At 33.1% G+C, this 27,598-nt stretch overlaps 1 protein-coding gene across 1 annotated transcript in view; it reads right to left on the bottom strand.

The window, feature by feature from the left end:
• LOC129231790 (paramyosin-like) overlaps positions 1-27,598 on the bottom strand; it is a 123,429-nt gene that overhangs the window by 75,582 nt on the left and 20,249 nt on the right. The window contains exons 2-5 of the mRNA XM_054866168.1: positions 19,369-19,425; positions 15,344-15,430; positions 10,136-10,302; positions 7,964-8,042 (exon numbers count right to left, since the gene is read on the bottom strand). Coding sequence (XP_054722143.1) covers positions 7,964-8,042; positions 10,136-10,302; positions 15,344-15,430; positions 19,369-19,425 — 390 coding nt within the window. The remainder of the gene's footprint in view (positions 1-7,963; positions 8,043-10,135; positions 10,303-15,343; positions 15,431-19,368; positions 19,426-27,598) is intronic.

The raw sequence follows: 27,598 nt of genomic DNA, 5'->3' as shown, positions 1-27,598 counted from the left end.
GAAAATTAATGTTCTTTTTCATTTTTATTCAAACAATTTCAGCTGATTGTCGGAATCAATTTTGAAATTTTTTTATAGTTTTCGACGTCAAAACACTAATTTTGTTCGTCACTAATAGTATATACATTTCGATATTTTATTATTTACTTTTCAGTTTTTGCTGTTCTTGAACAAGATTTAGGGTAAAATTAAATTATTGAACCCTTTAGCATTTATTTGCTGTTACAGAGTTGGTTTTGTTTGTTATTTTAGAGTCAATTGTCTTTGTTTCATTTTAGTTTTTAACTTGACACAATAAATTTTGGGGTTTTTTTTCTTAATGAGTAAATAATAACCATGTCGCGATAATAAATGTTTAACTTGCATTTAAAGCACATATAAGGACTCTTTTGCTCCCAGGATCAAGTCTTATGAGAGACTGGGATCAAGTCTCTTAGTACTAAGAAGACTTGATTCTTTTACCAAGTTTTGGCTTTTCTGAAACATATTTTGTTCAAATATATATATTTTAAAAAACGGCATAACATTTTGACGGGAAAAAGACTAAATATGTGACGTTATATACTCCATTGAATCAAACAAAACTTATAAGCTACAACAAAAAAGGGGATCAACTGTCTCCAGTCTCCCTTAAATTTTATTGATGCCATATGTAAAACTAAATAAATTTCAAAATTTTCATATTTGTGTCACAGAGCATTAAAATATCACTTTATATTTCAAACTTTATGAATAGCATAACAGTAAGTCGGGCAAGTAGTATCAAAAAGCCCAGATTACTGAAGTAGGCTAAGTTAAAAAAAATTTTCAAATTTTTTTGAAGCATTTCGCCTCAATGGATATAATTGATATGGTAAGACACATAATAGAATATAATAATGGCAAAAAAATTATTCCAACATGTTGTTCGCGCAAGAGGTTACGACAGTTTGAATATCGGTGCCACAAAAATTTATACATTTTTTAAAAGCGCTTATACTTGCCTTTCAAACGTCACTAATTTAGTCGGGGCAACTGAAAGGTGCAAGCTGCTTTTAGACATCAAAAATGCTAAAAAAAACGTCGAGAATGCCACTTTTTGGCGACCCTCATTGACCTTGGGGCGTCTAGTTGCGACAAATTTGTCGTTTATTATATTAAGTTAGACCCTTCTATATTTCATACACAAAAAAATTTGGAAGTAAACTGTTTTCGGAAAGAATTGTGGCACATGGACTTCTCTATGTCTCAAAAATCTGATCAATTTTTAATACCGTACACAAGCCTTTAGAGCCGCGCAGAAACTGAACAACTCAACTTTAGAAAGAAAAATTCTGGATTTAGTCTTCTAATAAGATTTATAACAGTTGGTAATTTTTTCAAAAAAATACAAGATGGCATGAATCACCCATAGACTAATAATAAGAATAGACCGAGCTATGGCAACCCTTTTGCTGCTCATAAACCAAACCATGTGACTGGTGGATTACCTAGCAACAGCGGGCGTTGATCGTAGCAGACGACCAACGCTCGCGAGAAATAAAATAAATAGAATTGATGGAACACGGAAGAATGATCTTTTATGAAGTCCGATTTGTAAATTTGTTATTCTAATTTGTAAATATTTTGTTAATATATAGTAAATTTTTCGTTTAGATCGTATTTTGCATTTTTTATAGTCAATTTCAATAACTCTATAAGCAATTAAAGATGCAAGGCCCGAAAAGAATCGGCAAACGGTAAGATTTTTACCTAAAACTTCAATTTAAGATACCGGTTAGTACATTTTTGCGTCAACGCAAAACGTTTACGCCATTACGTTCACACCAACGCTGACGTAGCAGCTCCAAATGAAATAAAAGTTACTGAAAACTGTGATCAAAAACTAATGCCAAAATAATGCATAACTAAAGAAAAACAGTTCATTCTCTGCACCTGGAAAAAAAAATTATAATGAAAATACATTAAGTCTTAAAATACATGTCGAGTACCAAACTATAGATAATGTTGCCATCTAGCAACCATGCTGCCAAAGTTTCCGCCAAGCCTTCCACCAGTCACATGATGTATCCATGAACCAATTTTTTCATCAGCTAGTCTGGGAAAGCTCGGTCTACTCTTATTATTAGTCTATGGAATCACCTCATAATGCTAGGCGTGACAGTTTCTCAGATTCCTGCTGTTATATATAAGTAAATTTTTTTGACTTAGCAATCTAGAATAAATGTGTACTTCATGCACAAGCTGTGACAAAAAAAATTAAAATAAATTTGCATTGGAAAGAAAACAAACAGAAAAAAAAGATTGAAAAATAAAAAATCAAACCCGCTCTTGCCATGGATGTCCGTTTCCTTGTAGGGGAACACGGGGCAAAGTGAAATAGTGGGGCAAAGTGAAATGGTGAAATATTTACTCTGCTTTTATCGCCACCTATCTGGTATTATTTTAACTATATAGTACCATATGTAGTCTATTCCAGTCAGGAAAAGAAATACCTCCGAAGGTTAAAGCGTTTGGTAATACAGGCAATTTTTAAAAAATGATACTCATATTGTAATATTTTGTTGTAAGTCAAAAATTATTTTGTTACTATAAAATGATAAAGTTCTTGTTATCCACATTTGAAATATTAATTGAGACCTAATAATATTCAGTGCAATAAAAATTTACTTAATATTGAGCTTATTTGTATTTTAAATAAATTGTACATTTAGTCAAGTACATACGGGGCAAAGTGGATGGGACAAAATGAAATAGTTTGTTTCATTTACTCACTTAATCATTTAATATAACTCACTTACGTTTTCGTTTCTTAATTAATTCATTGACATTCCTTCATTTAGTAATTCACTTATTTATTCACTCATTTACGTATTTTCTTATTCATTCATTCTTTTACTCGCTCATTCATTTTTCTTCATACATTAATTGATTTATTTATTTAATTATTCGTTTATTGTTTCATTATATTTTGATTTATTCATTCAGCCTTTTATTTACTGATTCTTTTGATCAAAAATATGTTTTATAATCAAATAGACAATATTTCATTAGAAAAATATTTTATTTTTCACTTTGCCCCATGAAAAAAAAGTGAAAATTTTCCACTTTTTTTTTTTTTGAAGACTCATATTAAGTCAAAAATAAACGAGTTGATGTGTGCATCACATGACTTCCTTTAACTCCAATTTAATGTCATTTCCCCATTATTGGCAGTTTTAATGTAATTTAATTGTTTATTCTCTAAATATCACCAAAAATAGCCAAATTGAAACCAAATTTAAAAAAAAAATGCCAAATTTGTCGCAAAGTTGGCGACAAAATTTGGCGACCAAAAGACTGGCGATATATTGCCAAGTATCCGACAAATTATAACACCACTTAAGTTGACATCGAAATTAACAATGATTTCCCCCCAAAAAGGGGCAAAGACCCCTTTAGGAACATCCGAATGAAACCAAAAGAGAATGTGCACAACTAGGCTGCACTAGGAATCTACGTACCAAATTTCAACTTTATAGGACATACCGTTTTTGAGTTATGCGAGACACATACGCACATACATACGTACATACGGACGTCACGAGAAAATTCGTGGTAATTAACTCGGGGGTCGTCAAAATGGATATTTCGGGTGTCTGTCGATTCCTAGGCATACGTCCACGTGTGGTCGGGTCGAAAAAAAAACTCAACATTCATCCGGGGGTAAGAAAAATGGAAATAAAGGCCGATTTTTGAGTGAAAATTTTTTCGCGAATACAAGACTTCCTTTTTTGTAAAAGGAAGTAAAAAATACTGTTTCAACGCAAGTTTTATTACAAAATACAATGTTATTTCTTTATGTACTGTAATTTTCAAAACAAATTTCTGATTTGTTCATTTTGAAAAAACTCAGTCATCTTAACCATTTCACTTTGCCCCCGCCCCCTCCCACATTCCCTTACAACTATAATTGCATTCTTTTTACTTCCTTTTACCAAAAAGGAAGTTTTGTATTCGCGAAAAAATTTTTACTTAAAAGTCGACCTTAAATTCCATTTTGCGCATTCCCGAATGAATGTTGAGTTTTTTTTTCGACTCGGACCACACATGGAACGTACAGACACGCGAAATAACTATTTTGACGATTCCCGAGTTAATTACAACGAGTTTTCTCGTGACGTCTGTATGTACGTATATATGTGCGTATGTATGTCACATAACTCAAGAACGGTATGTCCTAGAAAGTTGAAATTTGGTACGTAGAGTCCTAGTGGGGTCTAGTTGTGCACCTCCTTTTTTGGTTGCATTCGGGTGTTTCTAAAGGTGTCTCTGCTTCTTTTTGGGGGAAATCATTGTTAATTTCGATGTAAACTCAAGTGGTGTTGCACTATGGCGGACACTTGACGATTTATCGCCAGTCTTTTGGTCGCCAAGTTTTGTCGCCAACTTTGCGACAAATTTGGCGATTTTTTTTTTCGAAATCTAGTTTCAATTTGGACACTGTTGTGATACTTAGAGAGTTAATTATTGAACCACATTAAAATTACCAATAATGGGAAAATTACATTAAATTGGAGTCAAAGGAAGTCATGTAAGGCACACATAAACTCGTTTTTTTTTTTTTTTTTTCAGTGGACGTTTTTTACACCCTTTTTTAAAGAAAATGTTCCAAAGAAATAATTATTGAGAGATCAGTATTTATTATCCTATTTTCTTTCTTAATCGATTTTAAGACTAATAGGCCAGCTATAATAGCAGCCAATACAAAAAAGAAAAAGTGAAAATCTTGAAAAGTGAATTTCAAGAATTATTAGTTACTTGATCTTGGGATCTCTTGCTTAGGACTTGAAAACTTCATGAACCCAATAATGGATTTAGCAAAAAAATCACAATGGTTACATTTGACCGTTTCACGTGGTTACATTTGAAAAAAGGATGATAGCGCTTCGGTTATACACTGAATTCTAATACATATACAAGGTTACAAGAAATGACTTGGATATATATAATGCATTATAATTTTAATGCTAATGAAAATATTACGATCAAACTTCAAAATAAATATAAATACATTAAATCGTCTAATATATTTACAAATTTTTAAAGTGGCTATCTTTAGCTTTAATACAGAGCTCTACACGTATCACAAAATTTTCTGCTATGGGCCGCAACTCATTTACTGATATCTTATCCTATTCCTTGATTAAGGATTTTTTAGGGATTAAAAAGTTTTATGAGGTTTAGCGCTCATCCTTGGCTCCAAGATGGACCCAACTGAATAATCCATTGGGCTCAAATCTAGAGAATTCAGTGGTCATTCTTGAGCTCCATTGAAGTCCGGAAAATGTGTCTTGCACCACACTTGAGTGCCTTTAGCTCTATGTGCAGGTGTGGAATCATGTTAGGAGGTCCATCCTTTGTTTCCAAAGAGCTTTTACGACCAAGGTGAGACAACATCTTCCAAAATGAGTTTGCGATATGTTTCTTGGTTAATCTTTTTCCTTGACCAACAAAAACAAGTGGTGTTCTTCCACTAGCACATATCCCACCCCATACCATTACTGATTGGGGTCGTTGACGCCGTTCAAAAAATGCAGGAAGGGCTTGGAGATAAGGGTGTGTGCTAAACCTCAAAAAACTTCGGTATCCCTAAAAGAAATCCTTATGCAAGGAGGGGATAAAATATCAGTAAATGAGTTGCGGCTCGTAGCCGAAAATTTTGCGACACGCTTAGAGCTCTGTATTAAAGTTAAAGATGGCCATTTTGAAAATTTTGAAATATATTAGATGAAAAAAATGTATTCATATTTATTTTGAAGTTTGCTCGTAATATTTTAATTAGCATTAAGATTATTATTGATGCATTATATAATGTATCATGCGTGTCCAAGTTATTTCTTGTCACCCTGTATATTGTGCGATAATACGGGAAACTTGTTTCGTCCCTTAAGCTTTCACCTCCTCTCCACCAATTTTATTATAACCACTTTTTATCTATTTCAAATTTTCAGCTATTACTTCAGTAGTTATAATGTTTATCTTGTAGACCCGTTCAAATACATCTCTTAACTTGTGCTATTTGATAAATGCATTTATTTGGCGTTTTTTAACTTTTGATACCTTCTTCTTGAAAAAATGCGAACTCTTTGCATCCGATATGAGAATCGGATTTTTGTTATTCGTTATGTTTATTACGCTTTGTTAAGAGGAAAATAAATAGAATTCCTTTTTATTTTTAAAAAATCATGAGTTGAAAAGTTTGAACGAGATTCCATGCTCTTTAGCTCTTTGAGAGTGTCAAATGCCAAAAATATAACACTAAATTTGTTTGCTTCATTTTATTTTTGTTCTAATTATTTTTAGTTTTGTAATACACACTAAAAATAACACTGTGACGGTGTAACACAGACACACCGTCTGTATTTCCGTATTTATAAGTATGTGAAATCTTAGAATCAGTGCATTAAGAGATTTGTGAGTTGCTTATTACATCTAGTGAAGTCCTTTTCCATATTCAGCAGCGAGTGCAGTTTTCATTAATTTAAACTATATCATTTTTCGTAACAGAACTAAAGCCAAAAATAAAACCTCATAAAGAAGTTGAGTTCATCTTCAAACTGATCGCAAAAAAATATTTGTGCTTCAATGCTCAGATTGCTTTAAGTTGTTTTATGTATTTTAGTTTTTCTGGGGTACCCACTTAAACTAGTACATACCTTTTGTACTACAGTGAACTCTTGTTTTCATTCATGTTGCCTAATCCATTTGCACGGGTGTGATGGTTTTACGCATATATTTGCACTTTATTCTCGGAGTTTTAAACTTTGGCTTTTAATTGTGATACATTCTCATATGAGGAGCCATTCCGCTTCGTTGTATGAAGTATCAACTTTCTAAAAAAGTTTCTGTGCTTGAAAAATAATGATTTGTACGTGTCGCATGTGTGACAGTATGGTGACGCCTGCAATACGTACAAAAAAAAAAAAAAAAAAAAAAAAAAAAAACTCATTTTTTTAAACACAACAAAAGTTTTTAGAAAGTTGATACTTCATACTTTAGAACATAATGGCTCATTATAAATTCACTGACCAATGAATTAGAAACTTTTGAGATTTGCCATTTGCATTTGAATGCGTGCACTCTGCAATGGTTTGGAGGGAATGTTATGATATGAAGCAAGTTCTGCTGGCATGGAAGTGGTGCCCTGGTGATCCTCGAGGGTAAACAAACAGCCATGTCATATCTAGATATACTGGCAGATCAAGTGCACCCTGCAATGTTGCATTCTTATCCTGATGGCAACGGATACTTCATGGAAAATAATGCAGCTATACATCGTGCCAGAAGTGTTGCAAATGTGTCCGCTGAGCATCATTCCAGCACCTTCCCTGGCCACCACTTCCGTATCTTAACCCCATAGAAAATGTGTGATACATGGTGGAAACAGGGGCGTGCACAGAAATTTTGGGGCCCGTCACAAATGACTTTTACGGGCTGTGCTCCATATTGTTTTCCTTTACGTCCGACATAGATTTCACCCCTCTTTTTGAAAATCTCGGGTCCCCTTCAAGCTTGGGCCCGAGCCAACAGGTGTCTCTTCCCCCCCCCCTTACCCCACGGCCGTTGGTGGAAAGACGCATCCCCCCCCCCAGACAGCACTCCCTACTTCCATCTAATTTTCAAGATCTAAAACGCTGCATAGTCAATGCATGGTATTCTCTGGATATAAATGCACTCTAGAAGCTTGTAGACTCGATGCCCAAACGAATCAGAGCATTTATCCGTGCAAAGGTGGTCCAATAAAACGTTGATCTTTGGTTTCTAATTCATTGGCAAGAGAGTGTATTTGAATTTATCACAATTAAAAGGCAAAGTTTATAATTCCGGTAATAAAATGCAAATGTATGCAGAAAGATCTCATTTGCGTAAATGAATTGAGCAATCCTTGCAAATTGTGTGAAATGAATTCATATATTTTGTGAAATATGAGAAAACAACTGACCTTCTCTTTGTGAGCACTTTCAACTTGTGCCAGAAGCTCGTAGAGTTCAGCCTGAAATTTCTGTTTTTCTTTCTCCACTCTGAAAAAAAAAGAATAGTTTTGAAATTTCTAAAATATTCATGATGAGGTTTTTTTTTTTTTTTTCAAATAAAACTATCCTTTTTTTCTTGATATAGGTTCATCTTATTTTAACGACGAACTAGTGCATTTTCCTGCAAATTCCATTTAAGAAGTAATGGCTAGTGCTAGCCAATGACGGGTCCAAAGTCGATTTCATGTCGTTAATCGTATTACCTTTTTTGTTTTATTATTAGTCCGTCACATCGTATAAATTTATTTTATAAAATTACTTTGAAAGCGAAAATAATTGAAATAAGGTTAACTTACAATTTTGTTTTTGCTGTGCATAAAATTTCGATATGAAACAAACATGGAAAGCATTTTTTAAATATTCTTTCTAACTTTAGTATAATTTAGGTCCTTTGATTTCATATTCCATGTTTTTGACTAAATCGTGCTACATACGGTAAAATTTCACGTAAATAAGTGTCAGTACACCAATTTTCCAAAACAACAAAGCCCGTTGCTATGATCTTATTGATTGAAATTTTTGGACTGTTACTAGCAAAAACATGTTAAATTAGCACCACAAACGTATGGTTTTCCCGAAGTAAGCTCGGTGTTTTGCCAATCACCTACACCGAGCAGTTTTTTTTTTTTTTTTTTTTTGGTATTCTTCAAAAGAATTTTATCAAAAACCTGCGCCCAAAAGAGAAATATTCCTTCAAATGTTTCGCTTTTGTAAATATTTACTTTTATGCCCGTTTTTTTTTTGAATAAAATCAACGTATTAAGCAATACACAAGTTTAAAATTAAACTTGCATATAGTTGTTTTGAAGTTAGTTACGTGGGATTTTCAGTACAAATGAATGAAATTATGACAGAAGTCATACGGAGTGATTACGACGGAGTGAACTGAAGACAATTTGCGTTGCAAATGTTGTTGGAAAAAAATAGTTACTAATTTAAATCTAGAAAGAATTTTTTTGCCTGCCTCTTATCCTCTACTTCTTAAAGCACGTACAAATGCAGCGATTGGTTAATAGACACTGTATTTTCATCTTGACTATGATACATGTAATATATAGTTTCTGTCGAGAACAAGTATTTAGCATTACCTCGTTCACTTAGACCTGACCTTGGTTAACATATAAATGGTAAAAAAAGGAAATAACAACGTATAATTGCGCAAAATTGCAGATTACGTGCAGTTATACGTTGTTATTTCTTATATTTACTTTTCGTGCACAAAGGTGTTTATTCAATTTTTTAAACATACAAATAAGTTCTTTAAAGTGTGAGATTATTATAACTTTATTATTCTTGCTGTTATTACAGTTGCTTTTGAATAATATGTTTAACGTTTAATAAACTTTCAACACTTTTCCGAGTGTAAATGTTTTTTAAAGGTGAGTGTCTGTAACTTATCGAGTTTTCACGTGGCCACATCTCGCTGTAAAATTATGGGGGTGTACCATATTAAATCAAAATTTGTGAAAATTGGTTACTTAATCTAAATGAAAGGGCGTGAAATGCTGCTTCGCGAGTTTTCCATTTTTGTGATCTAATTGATCTTTTTATTATTATTATTCATTTAGTGTTATTAGCATTACTACTAGTAATAGTCTTGTTGTTAGTAAAATTTGCCTTTGTTCTGAAAAGTAAAATAAGAAATAACAACATCAAAAAGCACAAATTGCTGATTACTGCATACACGTGTTTCGGCGTTATAAGCAACAATGCAAAAGAAATGAGCTTATGAATGAAAAGAGGCTTTTGTCGGATGTCTTTTCATCCATAAGCTCAGTTCTTTTGCATTGAAAAAGGCGTTCCTTGTAACGCCAAAACACGTGCATGCAGTAATCATCAATTTGTGCTTTTTGACGTTGTTATTTCTCATTTTACTAGTATTGTTGTTATTGATATGTTGTTCAGGTGGACTGGAAATCTTTGATCTTACTCTCTTTGTCAAACATTTTCTTGAACTGAAATTAGTAGTCCAAAACACGCATATCACTTTTTCATTGCAAATTTGTGTCTTACAATTGCTGGCTTTATTCAATCGTACTTTGGTCCTGTCAAAAGGTATTTTTTAAAAGTTGGGAACTTACTTCACTCTCTGCTTGTTGGCGATGTCGACCTGATCTTGCATCTCCGCAATGGACTCCTGATGTTTTTTGCGCAGCATGTGCGCCGTCTCCTCGCTCTCCAGGTGTACATCTTCCAGGAGCTTACGCAACTTTGATAATTCTGTGTCTCGCTTCTTGTTCATCTCCATCTGCGTAGAGAAACACATTCAGAAACAGAAAAAAAAGGTAGAATTTTCAAAGACAATTTTAGAGAAATTACTGTGTCTCGCTTCTTGTTCACCTCCATCTGCGTAGAGTAACACATTCAGAAACAGAAAAAAAAGGGCAGAATTTTTAAAGACAACTTTAGAGAAATTACTGTGTCTCGATTCGTGTTCATCTCCATCTGCGTAGAGTAACACATTCAGAAACAGAAAAAAAAGGTAGAATTTTCAAAGACAATTTTAGAGAAATTACTGTGTCTCGCTTCTTGTTCACCTCCATCTGCGTAGAGTAACACATTCATAAACAGAAAAAAAGGGTAGAATTTTCAAAGACAATTTTAGAGAAATTACTGTGTCTCGCTTCTTGTTCACCTCCATCTGCGTAGAGTAACACATTCAGAAACAGAAAAAAAGGGCAGAATTTTTAAAGACAATTTTAGAGAAATTACTGTGTCTCGCTTCGTGTTCATCTCCATCTGCGTAGAGTAACACATTCAGAAACAGAAGAAAAAAAGGTAGAGTTTTCAAAGACAATTTTAGAGAAATTACTGTGTCTCGTTTCTTGTTCATCTCCATCTGTGTAGAGTAACACATTCAGAAACAGAAAAAAAGGTATAATTTTTAAAAACAATTTTGTAGAAATTACTGTGTCTCGCTTCGTGTTCATCTCCATCAGCGTAGAGTAATACATTCAAAAACAAAAAAAAGGTAGAATTTTCAAAGACAATTTTAGAGAAATTAATATGTCTCGCTTCTTGTTCACCTCCATCGCGTGGAGTAACACATTCAGAAACAGAAAAAAAGGTAGAATTTTTAAAGACAATTTTAGGGAAATTACAAGAAGCATTTTCAAAGCAATGAAAAAAAAATTCGAATGAAAAAAATAATAAACATTAATAAAAATAAAGAATTGAAAATATTAATGAAAAAAAAGAAGGTTCCAGAACAAAAATCATTCTATAGGTCATCAATTACATAATGTAATATGTTTGTAAACTTGTAACCGTTACCTTTTGGGCAATTTTTTACCTGAGTGTTTTTTTTATATTTTTTTAGAGTCTAGATCCTAGAACAAATGTATACTCCACAGAAATAGTTAATACTCTCAAAACTGTTCACATAAAAATATATTTCACAAGCCAAATCCACATGTATATCATGTAAGTTTTATACACTGGAAAAGTCACTTTATCGCTGCTTCCTCTAGTTGTGCAAACTGGAGTACACTTATTAATATCCATTCCTACTTTTCTAAGAGCTTCTCCGTTTTATCGGGTTTACATTGTCTTTAGTCCTTGCTCTTGAGATGGTAAATTGCACGAGTGCTAACAATATTTCCAATGTTGCATCAAGATTACTGTATAATTCTGAACGTATAGTATTATTAATTGCTACATTTGGATTTGGGAATAATGCCTTGCATCCCTTTTCATGTAAGGGATCGCATCTCCAAACAGTTATTGAGGAAGGTTTCAAGATATGCTGTGTTTTTAGGTTACTTGGAGATTTTCAGTATCTACCTTGCATAAATTCCACAAAATTTGTAAGAAATACTTTTATCCAGCATTGTATCCCGAATAAGATTAAAGTACGGTTGATATTTGGGGTTTTAGATGCTATTCGGAAACTATTAAATGCGTCTATTCTTTGTAGTTAAAGATAAATTTTCTACAAGTTTAAATTCTTGCAGTAGCTGTGTTGCATCACTTTGCGAAAGCACCTGTGAGGTGTATGAACCATTTTCTACCTCCTCGTTAATGCTTGATTAATCCGCCGTGTGGACCTATCAGACACAAATACCCACTATAATGAACTTTTAGCTCAAAATATGTTATTCATTTCGTATTATGACTTATTCTTGTGGTATGATCGAAAGATTACATGTCACAGCTTTTTTTTCCTCAAGTGTTTTTCACTTTGAAAATAAAGGTTCTATGCAGCATACGAATGATGATCAGTCATATGAAACACAATGTCAGAAGAACTAAAATTTAACATTGGCGATTATTTGGAACGTTGCAAAAAAGGAAATTCGGCCACATGCTCTTACGCATCTTCTCCAATTGGTTCAAAATTTTCTAAGCACTTCTGCTTCCTCAAGTTGCTTACATTATTTTGATTCAATATCCAGTCCTCGTATCTTACTACCGGGATATTTGGAATAATATTGTAACATTGAAAAAAAAAAGTACCAGAGATCGAGTTGCCTGGAGGGGAATTGTGAAGCAAGCTAAATCCCATCCCGGTACGTAATGCCAAATAATAAAAAGAAAACTTTGTAACGATTAATGTGCTTTTTGTCGTAAGTAGGGATGTATCGTTCATTAACGAACGGTCTAGAAGATCGAATCCTTAAAATGAACGGTGCAGGTCGATCTCCTAAAAAGGGAACGCCGTTCTTTTGATCGATGAATATTTTGAATTTAGAACACAGTGCTGATACACTAATAAGTATCCTTAGCGAACGAACGACCTGTCCCACTTCGTTTCTCTGTTCATTTAAACGGCGAAAGGTTATGAACGCTACACTGGAAATACATTTGTTTCACTTCTTTCGTTCCTTAATGTTTACAGTAGACCCTCGTTTTACGCGGTTTTATTTTACGCGGTTTCGATTATCCGCGGTTTAAGATTTGACACTTTTATTTTATTTTATGCGGATTAGTCCAAACTTCTAAAGATTGCATATTACACGTAATAAACTGCATTTTGGCGTGCTAATAATCGAGCTTCGGCCACTGGACACATTTTTTGCGATTGGTTCCAGAGCTCTTTCCAGAAGTAAAGTTATTAAACTCACACAGTTTCGAAATCACTTGAAGAAGAGCTTTTAGGAATGACAAAGGAGGCCTTTACCAACGAGGATACCGACATCGGTGACCCACAACCGAAAACCTTCACATTGAAAATTTTGAGCCATTCCTATAATATACAAAACAATAAAAATGATCTTTCTGATTTGTTAGTGAAGGAAGATTCTATCATGGAAATGACGCAAGTGGTCATGTATGCGTTAATGCTCTGCAAATAATTACAGGGAAAAATTTTTAATGACTGCCAAAAGACTATCATAGCCAGCTCATCTGTATACACAGAATATAAAATTAATTTGTTTTCTTTATGCATGTTGTGCATAAAAATCGATATAAGTACACATTAAACTTATTATACAACTAGCAGTACCCGCACAGCGATAGCTGTGCTAAAAATTTAATAGAAGCCCGTCGAATAAAAAAAATTGACGCCCCTCTCCCTGTGATGTGAAATGATCATATTTCTTTGTATAAAATGCGTATACACCTTTAAAAAAACTATTAAAGTTGCTTTAGAATTTAAAACTTTTCGTCAAATCATTAAATTAGATTTACAGTTGTTTTAAAACTCTATTTAGCGAGTGAAGCGATTTTTACTGCAATTTAAAATATTTCGCCAAATAAAAAATTATTAAATAAAAACCCGACTGCGTAAAAACCAAAAAAAATAAAAAGAAAAATGTATAAGCCCAGTAGTTTAGAGTGTTATTAAGTACTACTGAATAACTACACCTTTGAAATAGTTTTATAACCTTACACAGATAAGACAAATCATAAATTCAAAAACAGAATAGAAGGATCAACAGTCGGTGTCCATTCCTTTCTGATTCAAGGAACCCCGTAAAAATTGGTGCGCCACTAAAAGGAACAAACGTCAAATCTTGTGCAAATGAAGGCTTCTTCTTTTTTTTTTTTAATTGTATGTTGTTTATTTTACATAGCATGAATCGCGTAAGAAGAACATTCAAGTATGTAAAATAAACAACATACAGGCAGGATAACTCTCTGCGAAACCTGCTGCAAATATTTTAGATCAACGGTCTAAGGCAAATATTGAGGTTCGATGCGTTGGTGTTGAGAGGGGGGGGGGAACCACAAATAATCCGCATCTCATTATTTTTTTGAAAAACTATTTTAGCAGATAATCCGCAGATTATACGCAGGACATTATGGTACAATCATTTTTTTTTTTTTAATTTCAAGCAAACTATTTTAGCAGATAATCCGCAGATTATACGCAGGACATTATGGTAATACAATCATTTTTTTTTTAAATTTCAAGCAGGTACACAAAAGGGAAAATAAATAAAAAGTTATAAATTATTTTCTTAAAAAAGTGAGGAGCCCCCCCCCCCTGGCACCTTCCACGAGCCGCCACTATTCTAATCAATGGATAGGATCCTATTTCATTGAAAGTCGTAGGTATAGGAACACTTTTGGGAGCCGAACTGTATGCCACTCGGTAAGAAAGCATCTTTCATATAGTGAAGGAATTTTTCAAATGGGAGCAATGGTTCCGGAGATTACCTCGAACATATAAACACACAAAAATCTGCTCTCTCTCTCTTTATAATATTTATCACTAGAATGAAGTTTTTTTTTTTAATCTGTGGAACTTAACCTCTATTTTGACACTACTATTTGGTTTCAATTTACGTGGTTTCGATTTACGCGGCATTTCCGTGGAACGTAACCCCCGCGTAAAACGAGGGTCTACTGTACTTATATTAGTCTTTAAGCAGTACTAAACAAGCAAACACTTTACTAGTTTTTTTTTTTTATAAAGCATTCGGCATCACTTGCCTCTTCAAATTGTCGTTGCCATCTTGTTTTTTCAGGAAAGTCAATGAATTAGCTTTTGTTATTTTTACAGCCTACTTTATGGGATTTTAATTAATTATAATTTTATACATTTAAAATGTTTAGTTATTAAGATTTAATAGTTTTAAAATGCACCTTTTTAAAACGTAAATAACTTTTTAAAAGAACAAAGTTCTAGTGAACGAGTTTAAAGTAAGCGTTAGAGAAAATGAACGCACCTCTGATGAACAAACAGATCCTTAAAAGGAACGACATTACCCATGCTTAATCGTGACCTGTTACCGCTGCAATGAATATTGTAGTATTCTGATTATGACGCTGTTTATCTCAGCGACATTTATGTTTTCATCGGGAACAAACCTTTTAAAATTTCAAAAAGAAAATTGGCAAACCTGACTCTCGGACGATCCTTCTGCTTCATCCAGGCGTTCTGTGATTTGCATCAGGTGGACTGTGAGGTCGGATTTCTCGCGTTCGATCTATAGGAAAGAAAGTTAGAGAACAAATTTAATGCAAAAATAGTCCATCCACACACACACACATGTCAAAGCATCATTTCCCAATCAAACACTACCTTCTAAAGAAGAGGTCATCAAAGTGGTTGATAGGATCTATGCTGTCTTCGGGGGGGGGGGGGGTCTATTAGAAGTCGATGAACACTAGCGCTTTTCAAATTCGCAGCATTTACACTCGCTAAGATTTATTTTTAAAAAAACGGGTAGGTACGGGAAGTCGCTGAGGAGTGTCATCCACTAATTTATCAATAGCAACGCAATTAATAAGATTTTTGGTCAGAATACATTTTTAGTCTTGAGTTCCATTGTATCTGCTTTGTGCCTTTTTCGAAAATATCCATATTATCTTTATTAGAGATAACAGAAAGAAGGAACATTCTCTAAATTTTACGGAAAATTCTTGGACACGTTTTTTAAATGCCATGCTCGTACACTAAGCTCTCAGTTCAATTTACAGATTTAATAGTTCAATAATGAGAAATTATATGACATATAAAGTATGTAGCGGTAAGAAAAAAAATGACCTTATCAAAAATGTGAGAGAAAATTATGTAAAATGGAACAACGTTTAATAGTTGTTCGAAGACTAATTTTTCATATTTTCGACATGATCTTTCGACATCTTAATACTTGCGATCTGAGTGTAGTTGTCTGAAGACCGTTTAAAAGTTTGAACTAAAGATGGGCACATATCGCTCACTCCTTTCAAATACGCCATGCCTCAAAAATTGGCGATTTTTAGTTATGCACCTTTTTTTTTTTTTTTTTTTTGAACTGCCATGAATGAGTAGCATATCTCTGCATTTCTATAACTTAATATTTCTCCGTCAGAGAGCAAAAGTGTAGCATTTGCATTTTCAAGTATTTTCAGAACGTTCCTTTTAAGAATGTCATATCTTGGCATGTGCTAGATCTATTAGGTATGAAACATCTCTATCGTTTAGTGAATCGTTTAGCTGGTATTGTTTATTACAAAAATAATATTACACACAAAAAAGAGCATTTTCCTATTCCTATTCAGAGTCACAACTGACTACAACTGTATTTATGTCGAGGACTGCATACTAAGTGCCTTGCCTCCATTATTTTATATACCGATAGGTGGCAGCACCATCACCGGATCGAACAGTTAATGAGAATTTAGAGCTAGTCCAGGAGCTAATAGCTACCTGGTGATAGCACCCCCAGAGGTATCGTTTCACTTGGAGGACATTGAGACCACGAGCATATTTAACGTTGCCCAGTCCCCTTTAATGACGACGGTGGGTCTTCGACCATCGAGGTTCGAACTCAGGACCCTCCGGCTCCAAATCCGACACTCTACCAATCGGGCTACCACGGCCCAAGAGCATTTTTCATTCTTATTTTTTAATCAAGAACGCACTATTTGCACTTTTGTCGGTATTGTAAAGAAAACAATTAGTAACAATAATGACATATTTTGTCAAAATATGTCATACCTCAAAATTTGAGGTACTTCAAATAGTATCTTCGAAATTTGGTACATGAATGTCATAAATAAAGCGCAACTTTTTAAAGGTTACACTTTTTACACTTCTTCCTCATGAAACAGAAAAAACACCAGATTTTGTTGAAAAAAACCTTATGCGTAAGGAAGAGTTCAATCAGTGGCTTGAAATATAGTTTTACTTCATGATATCCTACTCTTAGTTTTTAAGATCGCTCTCCTGAAAAATCACGTTTTTCGAGAGTTGATGTTGTTGAAAGGAGTGAGCGATATGAAGTCAAAGAGAGCCGCATACATTAGTGAAAATAAATTAAAATGGTGTACAAGTTTTCATTGCTATATAAAACAACTAAAAATGAATTTGCAATAAATTAAAATAAAACATGTTACGAAGTAATTGTTTCGACATTTTAGTATACTAAATTAAATAAAATGAAAATTAATTAATAAAACGTAAGATAGTATGATCTTCAATCAAATCTAAAATTTAGAATAAAATTTTGTTGTAGTCATCCACATAAATTGTTTTAAGATGGCAATAGGTGAAGTGCAGTCAATATTTCGTTTTTACAAATTCTTTTTAACAACGAGTGGAACTCAAAACTTCTAATTGAGAGAAAAGGCCTAACATGAAGTAAAAGTTGTCAGAAAGAGGGGTACTGCCAGTAAAACAGTAAATATTTAAAATTACTTATGTAGAATTTCTCGGCTTTCTCTTATTCGACGGTCTATCGTTGATTCAAATATTTTCTGTTTCAGTGTAACCTGTTGATGAATAAGAATAAGAAATAAAGCACAGAGTTCACAAAAAATATGACTTTGTTTAAAGTTCACAAAAATTCGATGTAATAGTGAACTGTAATGAATGAATTCAGAAGAACTTCCACAAAGAAACTCAAAACACAACTCAAGAATAGTTTCACACTCGGACAAGAACAAAGTACCACTGAACTGGCATAAAGAATACAACATAATTAATTAGAATGTTGATCAAGGTCAAAGTATTTTTAAGCTGTTACATAAAGAAAAAAAATCAGGGAATTTACGGTAATTATATTCAGATAAAAATGATAAATCAGGCGTCGGGGGGGGGGGAGTAGAACTACTTCATTTTCTTTATTCTTCCTTCTTTTTTTTCCTCGCTGTATCAAACACCTACTATGAATTTAAGATTACGGAAATTACGATAGAAATCACTCTGAAAAAATTCGCATTTGCACACCGTTGATTTATAACTTACAATTGAGTTTAACGCCTTTTTCTGTACGGTAGCTCTAACTTTATAAATGTTAACATATATAATTGCATTGGGGCAATTCTCGAAAAAATGTCCCGTGCGTAACGCTAAGTTTTTTACATTATTCAAGTAACTATTAATTAAATATGGGCTTAACTGTTATGCTTTGATAGTATAGTAAAGCATGTATTATTCCCCAACAGCATTATTTTTTGAAGGCTTTGGTTAGCTGGAAAAAATAAAAACTTAGCGTTTCGCAAGGGATATTTTTTCGAGAATCGTCCACTGATGTACATATTTATCTTGCCCGTAAAATTTACAAGTTCAAGTTTTTGCTTTTTTTTTTGTGATACTTTTATGTGCATAAATTGAGTGAGTATGTAACATTTTTTGTAAAATAAGGTATGTATTGTTTTATAAGACACTAGCTGCGTCACCTGGATTTGCACGGTCTGCCTTGAAAATAAAAGTAATGTCAAGTAACGCGTGTTCAACAATCAGGCTTGAACAACAAAAATAAAAAAATAAAATTTTCCAACAGATTGCGAGAAAATAACGAAAAGGAAAAACTTTAAACCTCCCCATTACAGGAAAAGCCTCAAAACAAAACCCAGAATTTTATTTGTTCATACTCGAGAAAGAAAATGGCATCAGATCTTTCTTCTCAATGATTTTCTTCAAGCTACAAATTTTAATAAAAGCATTGTTCAACATTGGCCGTGATCAACAATGAATTTCTAATTGACATTTTAGCACGAGATTAATTAAAAACAGCACAAATATTTTACAAACAAAAAAAGAAAGAAAAGAAAGGAAGATAAGATAAAGAAAAAAATCGTAATTATTTTCCAATTAGTTATACAGTATTTATTGTAATAAGGAAGTATTTTTATTTGGTAATGCATTTTACTTATTTGAATCAATAATAGACTTTTATTTTATATCCCTCGAGGTCCCTTGAGTGCGAAAGGAAACTCAGGATGTAGTTAAGCATACCCTTCGTCAAAAATTCGATAACGTTTCACGAAGGAGGGGGAAAAAAAAAGAAAAGCGCTAATATTAACATAGGTACGCAATATTGAATGTGAAATAAGGTATTTATTATTTGATAATATTTTTTTTCTTATTTAAATGAATGAACCTCTTTATTTCATAATTAGATATTGAGCATGAAATGTAATCTTGGCTGTGACTTACTTTCTGTCGCAGTTCTCTTTCGAATTCCAAGTCTTCATATGCTAACCGGAGTTTGTCCTGAAAAATAAAGAACGCTCGTTTAAAAATGAAAAAATAGCAAACTATGGTAAGAAAAACCATACACGCTCTATGTAATATTCAGTAAGTTATAATAAAATTGTATTGCATACTGAATGGGATTGTTTCCTTCAGTCAAAAGTAGTACTTTTTGTCACTGAAATTGATTGAATAAGCAAAATAATGATAATAATAATAATAATAATTATAACATGAACCCAGAAAATACTTTTATTTTCCCAACAGTAATTTTTTAATTAATTTTTTAAAATATCAGATTTTTCAAACATGGCTTGATCTTGATGACGTCACAAATGATGCTCTTTGCGCATCTTTCTACCACGTTTCCACGTTATGATAATCAAGAAGAGAATTAAAATTGCGCTCTACGTTTGCTATCAACCATATCGTTGCCAATACATGTGCGTAAAGATGCGAATCAAATATTTTGTTCTGTGAATGAGCGGCAACACTGAAAGGCATTTCATCATTTGTGATGTCATCAGCAGAAGTATAAAGAATGAAATCGCACCGAATTAAGTATTTTTTTTAAATATTAAACATAAACAAATTATTTAAAAAATGGTCAGATCCTATGTTTTTAAGCATGCTCTTTCAGAATTTTTTTTTTTTTTTTTTTTTTTTTTTTTTTTTTTTTAAATTTTGGAAACGACCCCATTCAGAGGTATTTTTTATGCGATTAATAAAAATTTTATATATTTAACTGTAAAGGCCATAGCAAATCGAGTTCATAACAGAATTACTATGAGGGAATGAATTTAGTCATAGTAATTCTGTCGTAGATTCGATGCTAACAGTATGAAGGAAGAGAAAAGAAAATGGCGGGACTCAAATAGAGACACACTAATCGCTTGTTACAGTTTCGAAGATAAAATTGCCGTGGTTTTTAGTGTTACGGAAACGGAATGAAATTAATGAAATAGAAAGAAAAATGTGCTGCAAAAGTATTTCTAAACAATTTTTTAACTGCAAAATATTACAATAGAAGATGACAGGATTCAGTAGGAGTTTTTCAAACTGCGAGTTGAATACATTACATTAATAGTAGTTAGTCGGGTCATGTACATTAATTACTTGATCCCAAAATCAGCGGCGTATCCAAAAGGAGGATTTGGGGATATAACCTCGCCAAAATTCAGAAATATCTTTGTAAACCATAGAAAACTAAAACTAGCCCTATCCCTCTGCTGAATTCAAGCATGCCCCACTCCGAAATTTTTTTCTGGCTACGCAACTGCCCTAAGTGTTCTTTTCGCGTACCATTTTGATTAGGCTTTTTCGTCATAGTACCAACTATGCCCAAATATTTTGTCATGTCATATTTTGGAAATGAATAGAATTCGGAAAGATATCGTAAAAATATAAATAATTTTTTAAAAAGTGGGGAGTACTTTTTTTTTTCAATCAGTTATGCCTCTGAGCAGCTAACGCTCCCGAAACATTGATGATGCACTCTGAGTGCTCCATGTTCAAAAAAAGCACTTTTAGTTCAGAAATGAGAGCTTTTTTGTTATCAGTTGTAAAATCAAAGAGGAATTTTCTGTTGTCATAAGTTGCTATTTTTTAAACTGCAACAAAGATGGACGCCCATATGCAAAATTTTAAGGGGGGGGGGGGGGCTCACATATTTTCTCCATGGTTTAACAGGGTATTTTCCTCATAGAAACCGATTTCAGTACAGATTAGAGTTCTTAAAATTTGACATTTTTAATAACTTATTTATTAATGGCTGGAGAAGAAATGTTTTACATTTTTGCAAAGAAAAAAGTACTAAAAGCAAGGATGTTCTAATTTCTAAGGAGGGACTTGAGCCCCCATTTGCCCCCTTACATTGGAGCCCCTGGAAGATGCATAGTTCCTATTTTTATGTCATCATAAAAATATTTCTCTTTTCTAGTACTTCTCTTTTCCTTTTGTTAATAAGTAATATCTTTAATAATTCTGTTTTCTGTCAATACTTGCCTTTTATAAATATTTTCTTCTCATAACGCCGCTATTAATCGCGGAGTTCTACTACTCTATTTACCCGGTAGATGGCAGCATCACAATTTCTAACGTTCCTGTTCCTGTCGATTACGCCGAAATATTGCGGGGCTGTTATTTTGTACTAATTTCTAGGACTACGTCAAATAAATAAATAAATAAATATAAGAACACTGTCTCGCACATACAAGTACAATATTTTAAATTCCCGAAGCATTAATGATCCACTCCAAAATAAAAATCAAAACGAGCAATCAACTCTGTGTAGAAATAAATATGTATGTATATTATTCTTGAAACAAACAAGAAGTTACGCTTCCTAAAACTGATACGTATCTTTGAACTTTTATCAAGGTACATTCCTTTTCTCTTCTTTACCGTCCGTGATATTTACCGCAGAACCATATCTGCTAATCATGAAATTCTAGTTTGTATTTCTATCCGTTAGATGGCAGCACCAACATTTATAAAGAGGAGGAGTTCATTATCGAATATTTGAATCAATCTAAAATGCTGCTTCTAATAATCATTGGTGCCCGGCCTAGCGTCCGAAAAGCAATGATGCGCCCCTTCCCCGTCAAACACTACACAGCTTCCAAGATCGGGTTCTCCAAAATAGAAAATAGACTACAAAAACAACACCTTAAAAATTTCAATTGCGCAGCCCCGACTCCCCTTTCGTGTGCACCCCTGTAGTAACTGTTGTCAAATAGTTGTAGATGACCTTAGAGTTGGAACATATGTTTAAAAAACAGTATTTTTAACGTTTTTTTTTTTTTTTGTTAAAATTAAAGAACTAAGTAAAAGTTACAATACGAAAGCGTTCTAAAATACTTAGTGGACTACTGAAGTATTTTATTCAAAACTTAGCCGTCTAGAATTGACCTCAAGAATCTAATTTCCGGGTCACCCAGTGATCCGTCCATAATCTCATGTGACCCACTTTAGTTCAAAATTTAAATATAATCCATGAGAAAGTTGGTTATAAAATATCGATATGAAACGAGCATTTGAGGAACATTCAAAAATATTAACTAAAATCTCCCAACAATGATATTTTTGTTTGATAACGCAAGAAATATAAAGTGCATGAAAGTAGGGTGAGAAACATAACTATGCGAATACGCGAGAATACACACACACAAATTTAAAAGCCTAAAGATTAAGAACAATAACACTTTTATTTGATTGCATATTTGTTGTAACGAACACATATATTTTAATTTCTTTAGTGAAAATAGGCAATTTTAACGAGGAATTGATAAATTTGAATACATGAAAATACTACTGGTATGGAGATACTACAGACCCGAAATGTCTAATTAATAATACCGTATTACCACGCAGTGGCGCGCCCAGGATTTTTTCCTGGGAGTGGCTATAAGTTTCGTAAGGATAGCTCTCAGTCGTGAAATGAGGGGCATATTTCGAAATTTTTCAAAATTAAAAGCCAAAAAAGATATAGTTTATGCCTTTTCTTTTGTCTGGTCAAGGGGCTGATGACCCTTTTTAAATTCCTTCTGGCTTCTGGGAGGGTCTTAAGCCCCTTAGCCCCCTCCGTGAGTGTGTCACTGTTATTACGCATTATCCGGTATGCCGCAAAATTCGGCGGTCACCAGATTTTCAACAACACTTGCCTGGTCCTTTCCAGCATGCCGGAAAAATCGAGGTTAGGAAAAAAAAATTCAATGAAAAATATATGTTCAGCTTAAAAATGAATATAAGTTCTATACATATCTTATTAGTGTTAATAAACAGTATAATTTTCTAAAAATATTTATTAACACTCTCATTTGTTATTTTAACAAGAAAAATTTTGTGTAATGAATAATTTTATTAAAGTGAAATTAAAACTAAGTAAGCAAACATTTAAGCAGTAATTTACCACCCCTCAACCAGTGCTAAAAAATTTACCATAGCTATTCAATAAGTAAAAATTAAACTTACCTCTCTAAAAGGAACCTAAAATAATTTATTTAAAAAAAAATATGAACAAATCGCAGTAACGATAATTGCTTCTGAATTGATTACTTCATTGTCAGATAATTAAATCCATAATAATGACCTACGGTAAATAACAAGCACATATTATATCGAGGGGTTACAAGTGAAACCCACTAAGTCAAATATAATTGATTTTCGGATTTTTAGCTTTTCTTGATCGCAGAAATCAGTTCTTTTGACTGGTGAAATGTATTAAGTCATAGCTTATACTTTTCTTTTATATTTCAAAGTTTTGTAATCACATAGTCATACAATTGATGATAATTAGTCCTAACCGTATCTATCGTTAGTGTAATATAAAAAATAAACTTATGAGAACCAAGACTGTTCCATGATTTTGAAGAAAATGCTAGTGCTTTATCTTTTTTGATAAAATAACAGCAGTACCTAAGTAGACAAAGCAAAAAAATCTTTAATAGGCGTTTACTCAAAAACGTGTTTTTTTACTTAATTTGTTTAACCTGTAACCCCACGACACGATATGCAATACACTTTTTTTTTTCTTGAAAGAAGGTTACTTTCGGAATTTATTAATTTTTTTCCTTACATTGGTTTGCTTTCTGATTGGAACTGAATGAGGAAACTTTTGTTTCGTTGCAAAATAAACCTTGAATTATCCGGCATGCCGGAAAATTCGATTTTCCTGGCATGCTGGTCAACCTCGCTTTTTTCTGGCTAAAATATATCATTCACTAAAGGTTTTTAAAAATCTTTTACAATAAGTCTATACGAAACCTACGCTACAGTCAACCTATGCTACATGTATACGAGTAAAAGACCGTTACAACGCGCGCATTGAGACAAAAAGTTTTACGTTTTATAGATTTTGATGCTAAGTAGATCCACATACACACATTTCGCAAGTTTAGCAAATACTCCGAATATAATAATATATTTACATATCAGAACAGGTTTTAACTGCAATGATTATTAAAGTTCAAACTATGCAATTTAACTATTATTCAAAAATATGTTTCATAATTAAAAGAAAGTGCATTCTCAAGCACCTTTGGTTCGCATAACAACTGCATTTTGAAGAGCAGTCTGTTTTTTTTTTTTTTTGCTTTGAACAATAAATTTTATTTAAAAGTTTCGAATTAAGGTGAAAAAATGAAAAACTGTTGAAAATTTAAGTTTGCCAAAAAAAAAAGTGTTTTGTTTGGTTAGTCGAATATGGGTCTTATATTAACCACAAAACATATTGCTTACTTCTGAGAAGTTGTGCGGTCCATTGAGAATAGCGTTTTATAGGTCAACATTTAAAAAATATTCTACTGTATGTACAAGTATATATATGATTACTGTTTTACCCATGGCAATTGGCTATTTATGGCTAAAGAAAAAATAAGTTAAAATCAAAATATTTTACTTTCAGAAACAAAATTTAGGGCAGTAAAGTGTTAAATTTATCTTTTTAAAATTGAAAACTGTTTGTAACAGCGGAATATATATCGGAGATTACTTGGAGATTAAAATGTCTGACTTCAAGACTCATGCAGTGTCAACTTTCTGCAACCTTGCTATTCATCAAGGCAGGTTTTGATCTAATTATATCGCACCTCAGATGCCCGCTCTCACCTTTGGAAGTCTCATCGTAAAGATGTAAGTGGGCCAAGGTCAAGCTCAGGGACAAAAGCTTTGATTTTTTTGCTCTTATTGTCCCCCTTCAGATTTTATATCTTCCGGTATAGATAAGTATGGAGATTTTGCTCTGAAACTTTCAAGTATTTAAATCCCCTTTAAGAAACCCAATATGTATATTGTTTCTCATTTCATCCCGCTTTAACACATTTTTTCATAGATGCTATAGCATCTATGAAAAATCTCCTCATCAACCCCTCCCTCCTTTTTTTTCTTTTTGCAGATTTATAATTGTGAAATCAGGATGATAAGAATAACAATGTATGAAAAGTAAGAAAATTTAAAATATTTATTCAGTTGAAACTAAACTGGGCTTTAATGTAAACTTAAAATTTAGGCCCTTGTTTAAATCAATAAAACTTAAAAACCGTTTGGTTATTTGCCCATTTTTTTTAAACACGAATCAAAATCGTCTGCAATTAGCAAGAATTCGGCCTTGTCTCAAAAACTAAGCAAGTGTAGCTAAGTAGTGAGCCTTAGTGCCAAAGTGATCACCTTACAGTGAATCCTCGTTTGAACATGTATGTTCAGTCACACAGGACAGACACACGCATTATATATATATATATATATATATATATATATATATATATATATATATATATATAAAGAGAGAGAGAAGACTTCGGTTTATTATTCGCAATTCAAATAAACTATAAGAGGAGCTAGTCTCTGGCCTATGGTTGCTGAAAGAGGTACAGCAAAGACCCAATTACTTTCAATCCAATGCAGACATCTGCCTTTTCTGTGCAAAATTGAAACGGTTTAATTCTTTGATTATCGTCTCAAACAAACCACCGCAAGGTGGCGTATTCAAGCTCTAGAGCTGCGAATATAGTTGCTCCGGTCCTTCACGTTTGTTAACTGGACCACGGATAAAAGACGGAATGTGTGTCAAAGGAAAGAGATTAAGATGTTTGAAACACACACTGTTTCTTTAAGAATATCGATGTACAGAAAAAATCGAGGGGCAAATAGTTTAACAGGTTTCTTACTTTTACGTATTTTCCTTTCCCTGTTCTAAATCTTTTCAACACTAAAAAAAGTTAGAGCAGTGAAACTTTTCTAAAAGAACTTTTTTTTATAAAAATACATTAGTAGCTTTTCACTCTTTTGGAATAATTTTCACTGCAATTAAACTGGAATCTGTTGATATCTAGCAAAAATTTCGTTTGGTTAGAAAGTTCCCTGTAGTTATACTGAATGTTTACTGTATGCTTTTAGAATAATGATTCGTCGTAGATAAGAGATAATGAAGAAGACTATTAGAGGCTGATTTGTTTTCAAGTAGCGTAGCAGTTCAACACATGAGCGTCCGATGCTAACATCCCAGAAATAGCTCGAGTTCTAAGAGAACGCTTATGTTTCAGTCACGGTTATTTATCTTCCAAGTTTTTCGTGACCACGTGTTAGCCATTCCACTCTATTTATATATTTTTTAAAAAAAATGTATTGAAAAAAAAAAGTCGGCGCAATCGTTTGTTCTTCTCGGGTGGGAAGTGAAATATGGACTAGCAGGCTGGATTCTCATCTTTTAAATAATGTCATCTACAGCGAATGTAACCGAGCGTCAGTTTCACTTGATCTTCTCGGCAATGATTGATGTTACACTACTGCTGTGAACATTAACATTGATGGCAATAGCTTTTGCATGCAAAAATTATTTTTCTTTTTTTACCACCTACGCTGTTTTTAACGCGAAGCTTGGCGATATCATATTCAGACAGACATTTTGTTTTTAACTTTCTGTTCTGAGAGGAAGTATTTTTAGCACTTTCTCTGAATTTTTTTTTCCGCAAACTAAAACTTTTTTTTTTCATTTTATTTTGCTTCCCCCTAACTATAAAAAGAGCAAGAATAACAAGAATTTATAATGAAAGAGGCATAAGTCAGAGTTTCGAGTGCTGTAAAAGCGCCTATTTTCGCTAGGCTTTAATTTCCCCAATTTTCACAAGCCCGTCGTAGTCGCAAAAATTTAAGCCTCTCGAAATTTAGTAATTTTACATTTTTTTATTAATTTTTATTTCTATTCATATAAAACTCACGAAGTGTTCAACTCGTGAAATCACCGATATTTTCTTTTTGACGAAATTAACTGCTATTATAGTAACTGAAGGTTTTGTAACAACATTCGACATCAATTTCGGTTGGTGAAAAATTTTTGTGTGCTACTAGAGAGCAACATCTCTTAGCATTTTGCTACGTAATTGGTACGCTTAATAGAGGAACCAAATAGCTGCCCAAATCCATGCATCCAAATCCTCTACTTACAACCCCCTTTCTGATTTCTGTGACATGATTTTAAGAAAACGACTGAATATTCTAATTGTCACAATACTTTTGTTTCGTTTCATAAGCGTATATTTGCTAGTTCTGCGCTTGGTTATTCAGGAAAAAAGCATCTATCTTGTTTATGGCAAAAAAGACTCCTTTCGGCGTCTTCTTGCAATCTGGCTCTCGTGTCTTAAAGGGACACTGGACGTTCAAAAAAAAGAAATCTTTGTCAAATTTTTGAAATTTTTAT

This window comes from Uloborus diversus, chromosome 1 (genome assembly GCF_026930045.1).
Source record: "Uloborus diversus isolate 005 chromosome 1, Udiv.v.3.1, whole genome shotgun sequence".
Lineage (NCBI taxonomy): Eukaryota > Metazoa > Arthropoda > Arachnida > Araneae > Uloboridae > Uloborus > Uloborus diversus.
The sequence above is the reverse complement of the archived record's forward strand: the minus strand, read 5'-3'. Positions and strand labels throughout refer to the sequence as shown.